The sequence below is a fragment of the Camelina sativa genome, chromosome 3 (genome assembly GCF_000633955.1).
Source record: "Camelina sativa cultivar DH55 chromosome 3, Cs, whole genome shotgun sequence".
NCBI classification, from domain to species: Eukaryota; Viridiplantae; Streptophyta; class Magnoliopsida; order Brassicales; family Brassicaceae; genus Camelina; species Camelina sativa.
Genome location: NC_025687.1, coordinates 6,629,029 through 6,643,472, shown reverse-complemented (window position 1 = coordinate 6,643,472; position 14,444 = coordinate 6,629,029). Strand labels below are relative to the sequence as shown.

Sequence of the window (14,444 nt, the reverse complement as noted above, 5' to 3'; positions counted from 1 at the left end):
AAAATAGGGGAATGAAGTCAAAAAGGTTGGTTCAAATACGTGCGAAGGACTATAAATATGACTTTCTAATTATCAGAAAATAAATTATTAAATAACACGGAACCTCAAAAAAAAAAAAAGAATGAAAAAGAAATAGAAAACTTTTTTTAATTAAAAAAGAATGGAATGATGATCCTAAGGTCAAAGCTTAGCAGTTGGGCTATCTTCATTTTTGCTATTCTTATTATTTATTTTAATTTAGTCTAAAAGACCCTATGATGAAAAAAGGGGGACGCCTAGAGGAAACTTCTTCATTTGGGTAAATCCCAAATCCCAATAAGGTAATTCTTGTAAGCAATTAGGATCGGACAAAACAAAATCAAATGTTCTTAACAGGAGTAAATAAGAATGCATATTCATCATAACAGTTTCACATATTTTAGTGTAGACTAAATTTAATGCATATAAATTTCATATAATTGTCTTAGTAATAAAAGGTGATTAATGGAAAATATATCCAATAATTAATTATTTCTCTGGTTGAGTGGTCCATGGATTATGAGGATACCAACCAAAACTTAAAGAAGATTCTTGTAAAAGCTATTTTCTACTAATGCATGCAAAGTCAAACGGATGATAAATTTGTGTTGAATGTATTCTATTCTGTTAGGTCAAAAACACATGTCACCTCAAACTATATAAAAAGTATAACAACAACATTCCAGCTGGTTACGTACTAATTATAAAAATAAATATACCATCTTTCTTCTTTGCTCTTCCTAGAATTACTTATCATATCACATGTTCTTGAGTTATGATTTTTCTTTTAGCTTCTTTATATACACACTACTATATACATATATAAGCACGAGTTCTTCCAAAAAGAGACAAAGGGGAATAAATAGATGGTAAAAAGAAACATTTATCTTCTATATAAACAGAAACCTTTTGTCCTTTTTTATCTTTAACCTTCTTCACTCACAAAATAACTATCCTCTCTCTTAGGGTTCTCCTTCAACTTCTCTCTTCCTCTGGCTTCTTCTTCTTCTCTACAGAAGGCAAAAACAAGAAACGTTTTCTGTTCTTTAACGCAATCAAGATAAAAAATATCAGGGTTTTCGGATGGGTAGGTGTGGAAGGAGCAGCGATGGAGGAATCGGTGGAGTTAGACCGTACGTACGATCTCCGGTGCCTCGTCTGAGATGGACGCCGGAGCTTCACCGGAGCTTCGTTCACGCCGTTGATTTGCTCGGCGGACAATATAGTCAGTCTTTTTAACAAACTTTTGTTGTTATCTTTTTATATATATATAAATTCAAGACATCTTGAAGTTTGGTTTTGTAGTTTTTATTTTGGTACTTTTGAATTTGGTAATATTCAAGATTTTAAAAGGATTTGTGTCTTTGGTTTGAATGAAACAGAAGCAACTCCAAAACTTGTTCTTAAGATAATGGATGTGAAGGGACTAACCATATCACACGTCAAGAGCCATCTCCAGGTCAAAGAAAATGCTAAAAAAACTTTTTTTTTATTTGATAGCAATTGTTGTCTTCTACTGTTTATTCGTATATGCCAACACTGATATTTTTTTTCACCTTTATTTATTTGGTAATTGGAAGTTTTAATGTTTTTGCACTGTTTTGATCATTCTGCAGATGTATAGGGGATCCAGAGTCAGTCTTCTTGGGAAACCAGGTAATGAAATTTCGCAAAAAATTAAATTGGTTTGAATCAGAAGATATCAATTTAGACTTTTGAACGTCATAGTTTCAAGATTACGACAGTTCTTTACAAATTCCCACCGTTCACTTAAAAATTGCAATAATGCATAAATTTAAATCTCACTCCCACCATTGTCAGAAATATTCATGGTTTATTATATAAAATATTTAATAAAAACAAGGATAAAGAATTTAGGTATTTGTAGATAATAAGTAGATGCTTCTTTAATTTAGTTGTGGAAAATAAAAATACTACCAAAGAGTTAAAAAGAGAATATTCATCATGGTCAATAATCAAATTAATGTTTTTTATTTTATTTCTTGGGGGACAGAAGAGAGTTCTTCACCATCTTCAAGAAGAAGAAGAAGACAAGACAATGAAGAAGATCATCTTCATGACAACTTGTCTGTACACGCAAGGAATGATTGTCTTTTGGGTTTTCACTCTTTTAACTTTAGGTAAACTTTTATTTCAATTTTTTTTAATAGGAAAAAATGGAAAGGGAATATTAATTTGTTTCTGACAAGTGTTTTAATTTTATTCCAGAAAATAGGTATGCTATCATACAGTTTTGTTTGAATATGAATTGTCGAATTTGTAGATTTTTATATTTTTCTCTTTTCTTTCTTGTTTTTCTTTTTTTTGGGAGAAGAGAGCAGACTTCAGCGACTGATAATGATGACGATGACTTTCTTAACATCATGAACATGGAGAGAACGAAGACATTTGCAGGCAATGGCGAGTCCATCAAATTCCAGTCTCATCACTTTCTCGAGGTATTAAATATTAAATTCGATTTTTATTACTACGTACAGTATATGGTTTCATAAATAGCCGTTACGAAAGGTTACATCAATAATAAAAATATTTAAGACTCAGATAAACACTCACTAAACCACTGAACAATTGTTATGACTTATGATATGGGTCTACAATACTAGGGTAGGCTTGGGGCTCGGTACTGAATATTTTTCAGATGGAGAGATTTTGATTGTCAATAAATTCGTAAGTAGGAGCACTAATAATAAGTCAGGGATTAATACTATACATCATAATAATTTAGATAAATCATTTAATATTAATGCAAATCAAAGAATGTTTGTTAAATAGATACTCTACAAAATTAAATAAAAATGAGGCTTATTTTCTGATGTTTTCATAGGCAATTAGGCATACATATTAATTCCTGCGTGACTCAATATATATATTTATAACATAATCGTAATATTTTTGGATTTGATAGCCTAGAGTAGACTCTCACTATATTCTATGAGGATTTGAGGAACTTGATTTGATTTGCATTTTAATAGCCTGTAGATTATTACTCTAGTTTCCGAACTTATTAGTTATGAAAAACTATCAACAAATATGAGTTTTTAAAAACAAATGTAAAAAGTTCTATTATAAACTTTTTAAGAGCTTTTTTTTATGAGTTTTGAAAATAGGCCGAGAGCAGGAAGACCAATTGTAAATACACATGGCGAGAAAACGAGCTCGAAGGAGAAGCAGAAGAGTTATCGTTGTCTCTATCGTTGAATCATCCTCAAAATAATCGACAACGTTGGAGAAGCAATGCAACATCATCACTTAGTGAAACAAGTGACGCAGTCTCATCATCTTCAGCTCCATTCATCTTCAGAGATTGTTTTGCTTCTTCGAAGATTGATCTTAATCTCAATCTCTCCTTTTCTCTACTCCGTAGCTGAAACCTTTTGTTCCCTTGTTTTATTTTTTTTAGTGTAGTGATCATTCAGACTGTTTAAAAAATCCTCCCTTAAAAAAAGACGCAAGTAATCTTCTTCTTGTCTTTTAGTTAGGCTTCTAGATTTTTGCGATGGTGACGATTTTTGTTTGCTTCTATAATGTCACGATCGAATCGGATATGAATGTTCTTACGGACTTAATTAGCCATAGCAATTCGACTAGTTATGAAATTATTGTATGTTAGTGAAGAGATTAGATTTAATGTTTTGAATGAATGAAAAATTTAATGTTGCACCAAAACGCAGCGTTTTATTTCTGTAAAAGGATTAAGAAATCCCAAAAAACGCAGCGTTTCAAATACTCATTAAAACGCAGCGTATGGTAGTAGTGGGTGTGTATTATTGATGTACACATTAAATTTTGTAACTGTTTTATTTTTGCAGAAAATGATAATAATAGAAATTAAAAAAAAAACAAAAAAAAACAAAAATAACATTGAAACGTAGTGAAGATGGTCGGTGGGGATGAATCTATCGCACCGTGTCGGTTCGAGATTAAACACGGCGAGGCTCGACGCTTCGTCTACCGTTAATAATTCCTCTGCCGTAATGTCTCCGGGATCATCATCATTAATCCCGGTGCGCCGAGCTGCTCTTTTCCTAGCTGCCATCTCCATCTCTTGCTTCGTTCTTTACAGAGCCGTTGATTCCTTGTCTTTCTCCCCTCGCCTTTTCAATTTCTCTGCTTATCTGGTTAGTCTTCTCTTCTTCCTCACGAATTTGAAAATGTCCTTCGAGAAATTGAAGTACGATTTTGAGAGATTCGATTGATGTCTAAAACCATTTGGAATTGGAGTGAATTTAGAAAATGAGCTAAGCTAGTTCTGGTTCTTGGAGTTTGCATGTGGTTTCGGATATTTTTTGGTTTACTTGGTGTGTGTATTCTTCAAATGCAGCGTGATGATGAGGAACCACCAAAGCTGGAAGATGTCCTGCGTAAAGCTGCGACAATAGACAGGACTGTGGTTTTGACAACTTTGAATGCAGCTTGGGCAGCTCCAGGATCTGTTCTTGATCTCTTCTTCGAGAGTTTTAGAATAGGGGAAGAAACTAGCCAAATCTTGAATCATTTGGTGATTGTTGCGTTGGATGCTGAGGCCTATTCCCGTTGCTTAGAACTCCATCAGCATTGTTTCAGTCTTGTTACTGAAGGTGTTGATTTTTCTCGAGAAGCTTACTTTATGACTCGGTCTTACTTGAAGATGATGTGGAGAAGGATTGATCTCCTACGTTCTGTTCTTGAATTGGGTTATAACTTCGTTTTCACGGTAAAATTTCTCATATATATATCTTCTCTTTCAGTTCTCATTAGGGAACTGTGTGTGAAACTCAGGTTTCTGGTTCTATTAAGTGACCCTTTACATTCGTTTTTCCTTTTCTTCAGGATGCTGATGTGATGTGGTTCAGGAACCCGTTTCCAAGGTTTTACATGTATGCGGATTTCCAAATTGCATGTGATCATTACCTCGGAAGATCAAACGACCTTCAAAACAGGCCAAATGGAGGATTTAACTTTGTAAGGTCTAACAATCGAACTATACTGTTCTACAAATACTGGTATGCATCAAGACTCAGATTCCCGGGGTATCACGATCAGGATGTTCTTAACTTTCTCAAGACAGAACCTTTTGTTTTCCGCATTGGGTTAAAGATGAGATTCCTGAACACTGCTTATTTTGGCGGTCTTTGTGAGCCTAGCAGAGATTTGAACTTAGTTCGTACAATGCACGCAAATTGCTGCTACGGTATGGAAAGTAAGCTTCATGATCTCAGAATCATGCTTCAAGATTGGAAAGGTTTCATGTCTTTACCACTTCATCTAAAGCAGTCCTCTGGTTTCTCTTGGAAAGTCCCTCAAAATTGCAGGTACTGTTCACTTTGTTTGAAATGATCTTCCTTTTAAACATTTCTGATCTCTGTTTTGGTTTGCGCCGAATGTTAAACGGTCACTTTCATCGATTCGTGATCATCGATTCTTTTTGTTTTTTTCAGTCTTGATTCTCTTCGACGCTATGATGAATCTGTGGATGATGAAGAGAGTGATCCACCAGGAGAATCTCAAGAATGATATGTATTGAGACTTTTTTTTTTGTACATGATTGTTGAGAACTTGAGAATCTTTCCAGAAAGAAGAAATATATAAATTTTGTAGCGAAAACACAAACTCACGGCACAATTTGCAATATTTTGGTGATAATTTTGAAATCTCAATGGAAATTAATTTATATAGAGTAATGACAGGCCCAAATAGAACAGCTCAGGTAAATCTGTCCTCTTCAATAAATTGTATATATAGACATGTAATATCATGTGAAATATATACATACAATACAGCCCAAGAGGAGATCACAGAGTTAATGAATAACATTTACAAGTTGAAGAAACTAGAGACAACTTACAAAAGCAAAACCCAAAACTATTTCGTATTTCTGTTTTGAGTTCGTCAACTATTTTTTCTTTGTGTTAAAACTTAGAAAGTTAAAACAAATCAATCAATTTTAAGCTACCCTAGTAATCATAATAGCGAAACTTATGAGGTTGAAACGATCATGGTCATGTGTAATTTAAATGGTGGGCTAACAATAGCTCTACTGGGCTTGGCTTTTTTGTTTTTTGTTTAATTTTTTTTTTTTGGTTTAAGTACATTTCGCTATTAAATAGCAAATCTGGTAACGACAGGCCGAACTTTATTTTCCAAAAAACAAGAAATAGCTAAAATAACTTAAAAAGATCATAAAATATAAAGTATTAAGCCAATGTAGATTTTTGTGAGATTGGGCTAGACAAAACATTCATATTTTATTGTGTTAGTTACCAGGTTTTTGTAACTTTTCTTCGTTTTCTTGCACAAAACCACAGATTCTGGTGGGGAAGTGGTAGCTTTATTTCCAAAGACGATATTCATATGTGAAAGATGCAACAAAATTAAAATGTTTTAAAGAGAACAGAATCTACGGCTTCATAGAAGAGGACATAACTTTCCATGGAAGGTTAAACACAAAAGTCGTCTAACAAAGAAGTGAAAAGAACACTTCAATATTGTCCTGAGCCCACGTGCGCCCACCATCATCCCTCACGTGCGTTCCGAGACCTCACTGGGATCATCATTCTTTTTAATTTAATTAATATGTTACACATAATTTTGAGTATAAAGATAAATTTATTACACACAATTCATATTAAATATATTTAAGTTTTTTTAAGTTTTAAACTGCCGACGGCCAAATTGAATTTTAATTAATTTGCCTTGGATACACCGCCTTAATTTTCTGTCGTAGAATAATATCCTTATAGTACGGATTTTATTTTATGCATCAATCTAATATATATTTTCGGACGGTTATATCATATACTACTGCTAATTAAACCATACTATATAATAATGTGTATATTTGTGTTGACTCATGCTAAAATTCTTAGGATTATTAAATTGTTACGAACAGAACCATAAAATGTTTTTCCTCAAAATAATTATTGGATGCCTTGGATGGAATATTTGTGTGTGTGCGCGCGCGCGTCACGTTCATAAGATATATAGAAACGAATTATATAAATGAACTTGCATTCAATACGTTGAGTCGTTGACCAGCAAAAAAAAAAATGTTCATTCAATACATCCTCGAGTTACATTTAATAAAAGCCAAGTGTCTTAGAATTAGATTGACATGCAAAATATTCCTTAATTGTTCTCTGTCCTATTCTGAAAAATTTCTAGCTCCGCCCACCTTTGTATTAGTCTACCAATTTCATAATTATATAAAGCGTATACTACTCAGAGATTGTATATATGATATCATTCATCGTTCTATGCTGTCACCGATCGTAGTCTAGATTTATAATAAGATATGTAAAGTTACATATGGATGTCTGCATATATATGTAATATGTATGAGCAAAACCATATGCATGTGATGTGAGTGTGTGTAGAAGACATGTTAACGAGTAAGTTTACATATATAGGAGGAGAATGATAAATTTTTATATAGAGTTAACTATCAATCTACTTTTTAGTCATTTCAAGACAATGGAATCTTAATTGTAGCTACGAGAAATGATGAGTCTCTCTGCTACTGTGTATGCTTTTGTCTTGACGTTTTTCTTTTACATCTTGTGTATATATAGTGAAGGCCAATTTAACAAATAGATCCCTTTTATATTAATTTAAATAATAATTGTGACATCACAGACAGAGAGAGAGTTCCGTGACGCGTTGGTTTAAGAAAGTGCGACTCATCACTTATCCTACAGACACAACTACAACACAATTGCAACATGGTTATTATTGGTCTATCCCACATAGGGGTCCCTACAGAACCTCGAACACGTTAAACTTGTCGTCTCTGGATCCTCATATGAACTCGTTTTTAGTTCGTCCTGGATTCTTCATGATGCAGGAGCGAAGCCCTAGTTTTTTGTAATCATCATCAACAGTATCATATGCACGTGTTCTCATCCTCAACAAGATGATGACTCTCGATCTTCGTCTTCCGCAGAGAGAATCAATTAATTCCGGCGGCGAAGGTGACTCAGTGCTTTCCCTCCTTAGCTCTTCAAGGAAAGTACCAAATTTACCCCTCACTTTTCAGAAAGCTGTATTGTAAGAAGCTTTTCCGCATCTATGGCGACAATGAGAGCAATCTCTACGATTTGATGAATTTTTTCACGCGAGTTCCTAGGTTGAAGATCATCGCAGGTGTATGAATCTTCAGGTTTGTCGTTAACCAATATATATATTTAGAAAATTTGAGTTAATATCAAAACTTGTAGTGTTTGTTCACATAAAATATGATATCCTTCACGAAAAATTAGTAGTACTTAAAGTTCAGTGGTTGTTTTTATTATTATTAGCTTATACTATAGTTCCCGAGTTAACAAGTTTTTTTCCCAAATTTGATTCTGTTAATTCATAACTTTCCTTTTATAAAAAATGCTATTTTAAGAAGAAAAAAACTATCTCGGAGTTCTTATTTTCTTTCATATTTTTATTTTTATGTTTTTGTTTTTTTTTTGTCAAACTGATAATGTTCTATAATTTTGTGTGTTTCATTATCACTTTTTAATTAGTAACCTGTACGACGTACAATCGTATTATTAAGTTACAACTCGTACTATTATGTTAGTCAGAAAAACGATTGATTAGGGAAACGCCAATGTCATTGATCTTTTTGGAATAATCTAACTATTATATTTGAAGGAAAAAAACATTTTTGGCCTGTCACATTTATGGTCATATCATTGCCTAAGGCAGTGAATGAGTTGAGAGAGAAAGAGTAAAGGCCGCTCTTTTCTAGTGTGTTCGTGTGTGTGTGAATTTAATTTATTTTGTTTACCTTTTCCTTATTCGCTATAAATATTATTTTCATTTGTCATATTTACGGACGCTAGCTGGCTATGTCACGAGTGTTTGTCTTTGTTCTGTGATGCCTCTCTAATATATATTCATCATTTTATATAATGTTATTGCACATATTGGTATATGTATCGATGTCTTTGTAAAACTGTTCTAGCATATCCACGAGGTTGTCTTGTCCCCATCAAATTTAAATTTAACGGTCTAGAAGTAATATTTCATCTCTCCACGTTCCAAAAGCGTATATAATTGTGGCTTTCCTTTCATGGAATTTTATACATTAGGAAATTTGCTTGTGTGTGTGGATACTAAAAACCATTATAACAGAATATATGCATGATAACAAAAGTATGTTAGGTTACGACGTTACGTTATGCAATGATTATTTTTTCTTATCAAAATTTTATTAGTTACATTTCCGTATCACTATAAATTTCACTTGTCCCGAAATTTCATCTATATTTTAGGAAATTCCACTAAATATATATAGTTTCGTTCCATTAAGTAATAGAATATTTAGTGAAAAGCATATTAAGAAAGTATAGAAAACAAACCATTTTTCTATACATAAAACAACATTATTTAATACTTAACTAAATCAACTCAATAAATTCAATGATTAAAAACTAAAAAATAAAAACATATGATGTATGAATTTACCTTTTTCATTGTATGGCTAGTTTTACAAAATAAAAAAAAAGTTTTATTTTTAACCCTATATATAATATGTTATATGAGTATATGACCAGTGTTGTTCCGACACCCAAAAAGTATGCTGTTACCATTTAAATAGATATTACCAAATGACGTTTTATTTGAAAGAATAAAATTTGGCTAAACTGGCAACGGTTTACACGATTTTACCTTTTTTAGAAAAAAATGAAAACCGAGATAAATTAACCCTGTACTGACAATTCAAAATTTGGAAGTCTTTTTATTTATTTTCGACGTAAAAATAAGCACGTACATACTGCATTTTCAACGTATATATACCCAGCACATTATATATATATATATATATATATATATGTGTGTATGCAGATACGTATAGGGCCCAATTGGAGATTACCCATAAATGAAGTGGACCAACGAGAAAGGAGAAGAAGATATCCCAAAGCATTCGCAGTATTCATTGAGTTTTCTCGATAATATTTTCTTCACGGGCATATTTAATCCTTCACGTCAACGACAAGTCTACCATGCACATGCTTTATCTTCTTTTTTCTCTCTCTCTTATTCGATTTTCTTTAATATGATTTAAGTCTGTCTTTATAGTTTGTATGCATATAACTAAAATGTTGTGTTGGTTTACATAATATATATAGGATCAATAAATATTATTCTAGCGTCCTTAATTAGGGTTACACTTATACTATTATCTCTCTCTCTCTCTATATATATATATATATACAAACTCTTTGGTATTATGAAGTATCAGTTGATTGATTACTAAAGTTAGATATGATTATGATATGGAATCTTGACATTATAATATATATATATATATATATATATATATATAATATGTGTGGTGCGTAAAAGTTGAATCGAAACATAGAAAAAATCATAGGTGGAGTCAACGTCGGGAAGTAACAATAAAGACCAAAAGAAACAGAGTTTAACTTATGTCTTCGGTGTTTGTATGACTAGCTATTTCTATAATGAACTTAAATATATAACTACCTTGACGACAAAAAGAAAAGGGTTGTCTTCGGAATGTCAACAGCATTTTGCTTTATAAGCTCAAAAATGTTTGACTGTACATTGTACGTACGTAAAAACTCATATTTAGACATTCAAGTTACTAATTAATTTGCTCAAAATAATTACCTAATATGTATTACTTGCCTACTCGGTTATTTTGTATTAGGTGGCCGAACATTTTTTATCGTATATTGTAATACATATTACAACATAAATCTATATAATAACAAGACCTTTTCTATACTATAAATATTGGATTACGACACGAATTTGAATAATTTGGGAATGTTGGATGCTTCTGTTTGTATTATGCTTTTGTTGGAATATTATCCGATCCGTTGACGTATTATTGTAGACAGATATCTCTTGAAATCTGCTCATAACTTGCATGTGCAACGTGGGATATATGATTTATATATGAATCAAATTTGATCAAGAAATTTATTCATTTGTTATTCCAGAATAAATAAATGTATCTACATGTGGGAGTTTTTAATTAATTTTGTCAAATATCTGTAAATATATATAGATATATAACTAAAAGAAAATCTGAAAGTTAATTCACATGATACATGCAAATGTATTTGGTAACGTTCAATAGGATCTATTGTAAATCTGTTTCTTATTCACGTTTTAAACTAATATTAGAATAGATAAGGCCGTCGTCCGCCCTAAATCATGTTAACATTAAACCTAAAATTATTCTGAACAAGGCCGTCTTTGGCCCTAAATAATGGTAATATTTAATCCAAATTATATTAGATAAGGCCGACGACGGCCTTAAATCAGATTATCATACAATCCAAATATAAATTGGATAAGGCCATTCTCGGCCCTAAATCAGGTTAACGTATAATCTAAGGCCTTGAATGTTTTGTAGATTTTAAAAGAGATTTTGGTTTTTGTTTTTCAAAAACTCATTTTTAACCAATCAAGATTTTAAAATTTTGGATTCCCTAGAATTTAGAAAAACTTTTTCGTTGTACTCTTCCATTCACGATTTTAGATTTTTAGTACTCCTATAATTTAAGGAATCTAGTTTTTACTTTTTCTACATTTTTTTCTCTCAAAAACCAAAAACTATTTTTTTGGGATTTTTCAAACAAAAACCTAATAACAAAATCTAAAACTAAAAACTAAATTTCAAAAACCAAATCGAAAAACTGAATCAAAAACTGCATCCATTCATGGCCTAAATATATATTAGATAAGGCCATCGATCTTGAACCCAAATAAATAAAATCTGGATTTATAACTAATAATATATATCATATCAAAAAACTATTATAACACGCAGATAAGATAGAACAGTTGGTAGAAATACATTGTTTCTACTGACAACGATCGAAGGTTCGACTCCGAGAATACTCTAAAAAATGGATTATAACGTATATAATTAGTGTTTGTAGATGGCATTGTTTAAATCTCTATATCTTATAATTGAAACCCTTAATTATATTATGAACTTATTAATTACTTTCATGCAATAGAAAAAAATGGAATAGACTCAAATGATTGAAGAATTATAAATTTCATTAAGGACTCCCATTACATTATTAATAAAACCCCCAAGCTAAACCCATACCCTTAATATATAGTCGAAAACAGAAAACGAAAGAAATTAAAGCTTTAAAAGAAAATCTCCAAGGGACCCAGCAGTCCATATCTAGATAATATGGATGATCTGTACAAACATATACGATCATCTCAAGCTTTCCCAAATGGATGATTTGGGTGTGAAAACTTCATCTCAGTGTCCAGAGGAGCTCCATTACGACGACCACCACGACCATTGACGTTGCTCACAATTCCTCCATTAACTCCAAGAAAGTCCAGAGTCAACCTATCCGAGCCTCCCATGCTAAGATTGTTCCCGAAGTGAAGGTCAAAAATGCTACCGGAGCGGCTTTGATGATCAGTCGTCGCAGCTAGAGAGTTCATCAGACCTTGAAGGTTTCCATTATCAGTATCTCCAAAGTCATTAACGACGACACTTGAGGAAGATGAAGAAGTTAACCCTCTCAGCAAAGCAGAAGGATCGTTGTTATCAGCACCACTGGTGAAAAGAGAAGGGACACTTGTCTGGTCAGGGTTCTTAGTGTCTTGAAAGTATCCGAGGTTGAACAGGTGGTTGTTGTTGCTGTTGATGTTATCACCGAGGTTGATCAGACCGTGCTGGTTCATGAGACTCTGGTCGTTCTGCGCCAGCAATCCTTGGTTCGCAGCGCATTGCATGAGGAAGTTGGTAGGACCGCCGGGATTAGGGTTTGAGGACTGAGGAACGAACTCTTCAAACTTGTTGGGAGATGAACGGTTCAGATTGTAACCTGCAGCAGCTAGAGGGGTAAACCCAGAAGTTGAACTGCTACCGAAATGGTTGTGAGAGAGAGAAGAAGCAGCGCCGCCGTAAAAGCCATGTCTGCCACCACCACCACCACCAGCAGCTGACATAGCCGTGAAGCTCACGGTAGGGTTCCTTGCTGACTCCTGAATCAAAGCATCGCAGAAGGCCCTGTGCGTGATGTAGCTGTCTCTCCTGCAATCACAACCCAATAAACAATTAGAAAAATGTTTGACCAACACCATGAAAACAAAAATGAAATATAAAAACCCTAAAAATGTAAAGTGTTCATCAACTACTCCTACTATCTCACGCGGACCACAATATTCCATTGATTAAACAAAGAAACCAACCACTCTTATACACAAAACACATATATAAATCAAATCATATATATATATATATATATATATATTATGAAGAGCGAGAAAGAGAGAGAGAAATGGAATGGGCCCACAAGAAGAGGAGTTACATGGAAAGAGGAACCTGCAAAGGTGAAGAAGAAGAAAACAAAAATGGGAATGCATGGAAACAAATCCAACTCACATGTGACCAAATTTAGCATCTTTAATTTTTCTCTTTTCCCCTTCACTGTCCTTCTTTCTTTCACTACTCATCAGCAACCAAACAAATACATTGATAGATCCTATGTGTATATATGCATATATGTTCATGTCCCTATGTAGGAAATATGATGTTCCGTGGCTAATATAGATTNGCACCAACAGGTCCAACACCAACACCAAGACCAGCACCAGTACGAGCACCTGAGATGAGGAAGGACTGAGCGGCGGATGAGGCAATCGAGTTGTTGTAGGATGAAGACATCTTCTCAGGTTCTGAATCTGCTTAAGCTGCTACAAAGATCCATAGAAAAAAATAATAATTAAAAAAAAAAGTGAGAGAGAAGATAAGAAATCAAAAATGATACAGAAGAAAACGAAAGCAAGGAATTATAAGAACAGGAAGAAGCCATAGAGATTGACGACATGGAAAAAAAAATTCANTAATATAGATTTTATTTATATGCATAGATTTCAGTCACAAGTCAATATATATATAAAGATGGTACCACACATTCATTAGTTAGAAGTTTACTATTCACTGACCGACATGTATTTTTTTTTACTTGAATCTCAAGCAGAAGCCTAGAGTACTAACCTTAAAAATATAAAGCCGACATGTTAAATTCGCAGTAAGAAAAAAAAACGAGTTAAGTTTTGACCCGAAAAAATGATTAACCACTTGACTGTGATTTATGGATTAGCTAAAAATATATATTTTAATATATATAATATGTTATTTCACACTATAATATAATCGATTATATTAATATGATATAAAAAAAGGACCAATTTTATCGGGATGGAATCAAGAAAGATAGTTTACCTAGAGAAGATGGTACCACAGTCACATCGATACTCTTTGGTACCACAGGTCTTAGAGTGAGCTTTCCAATCGGATTGAACAGCGTAACGCTTAGAGCACTTCTCGCACTTGAATTTCTTCTCACCGTGCTTCCGGTAGTAATGCTTCTTGATTCCGGTGAGGTCTCCGAGAGCACGTGCGGGGTCATGGTGGACGC

At 33.1% G+C, this 14,444-nt stretch overlaps 3 protein-coding genes across 4 annotated transcripts; 2 read left to right on the top strand and 1 right to left on the bottom strand.

Annotated features, from left to right (window-relative positions):
- Positions 744–3,499, top strand: LOC104773370 (putative Myb family transcription factor At1g14600). 2 transcript variants are annotated; one of them, XM_010497961.1, is made up of 6 exons: positions 744–1,243; positions 1,401–1,477; positions 1,635–1,674; positions 2,033–2,159; positions 2,354–2,477; positions 3,147–3,499. In XM_010497961.1, exons 1-6 carry the CDS (start codon positions 1,102–1,104, stop codon positions 3,405–3,407), a joined length of 771 nt encoding a protein of 256 aa, XP_010496263.1. In that variant the 5' UTR covers positions 744–1,101; the 3' UTR covers positions 3,408–3,499. The 2 variants fall into 2 exon arrangements, with proteins under 2 accessions (XP_010496263.1, XP_010496269.1); XM_010497967.2 differs by having other exon boundaries at positions 2,036–2,159; positions 3,147–3,474.
- Positions 3,880–5,699, top strand: LOC104773360 (uncharacterized protein At4g15970-like). The gene is made up of 4 exons (XM_010497958.2): positions 3,880–4,157; positions 4,361–4,732; positions 4,849–5,330; positions 5,457–5,699. Exons 1-4 carry the CDS (start codon positions 3,930–3,932, stop codon positions 5,530–5,532), a joined length of 1,158 nt encoding a protein of 385 aa, XP_010496260.1. The 5' UTR covers positions 3,880–3,929; the 3' UTR covers positions 5,533–5,699.
- On the bottom strand, positions 12,021–14,444 carry LOC104755756 (protein indeterminate-domain 6, chloroplastic; the record flags this gene model as incomplete). Its single annotated transcript, XM_019243450.1, is given in 2 exon segments — positions 12,021–13,054; positions 14,249–14,444. Coding segments are annotated over 2 exon segments (1,025 nt in total), but the record flags the coding sequence as incomplete, so codon positions are not given.

Bases quoted from the DNA above. Each gene is read 5' to 3' on its own strand.
- LOC104773360 (XM_010497958.2), top strand. From the start codon at position 3,930: ATGAATCTATCGCACCGTGTCGGTTCGAGATTAAACACGGCGAGGCTC. The intron at 4,733-4,848 runs GTAAAATTTCTC...CCTTTTCTTCAG, and splicing joins GTTATAACTTCGTTTTCACG to GATGCTGATGTGATGTGGTT. The intron at 5,331-5,456 runs GTACTGTTCACT...TGTTTTTTTCAG, and splicing joins AAAGTCCCTCAAAATTGCAG to TCTTGATTCTCTTCGACGCT.
- LOC104773370 (XM_010497961.1), top strand. From the start codon at position 1,102: ATGGGTAGGTGTGGAAGGAGCAGCGATGGAGGAATCGGTGGAGTTAGA. The intron at 1,244-1,400 runs GTCAGTCTTTTT...TGAATGAAACAG, and splicing joins TTTGCTCGGCGGACAATATA to AAGCAACTCCAAAACTTGTT. The intron at 1,675-2,032 runs GTAATGAAATTT...CTTGGGGGACAG, and splicing joins CAGTCTTCTTGGGAAACCAG to AAGAGAGTTCTTCACCATCT.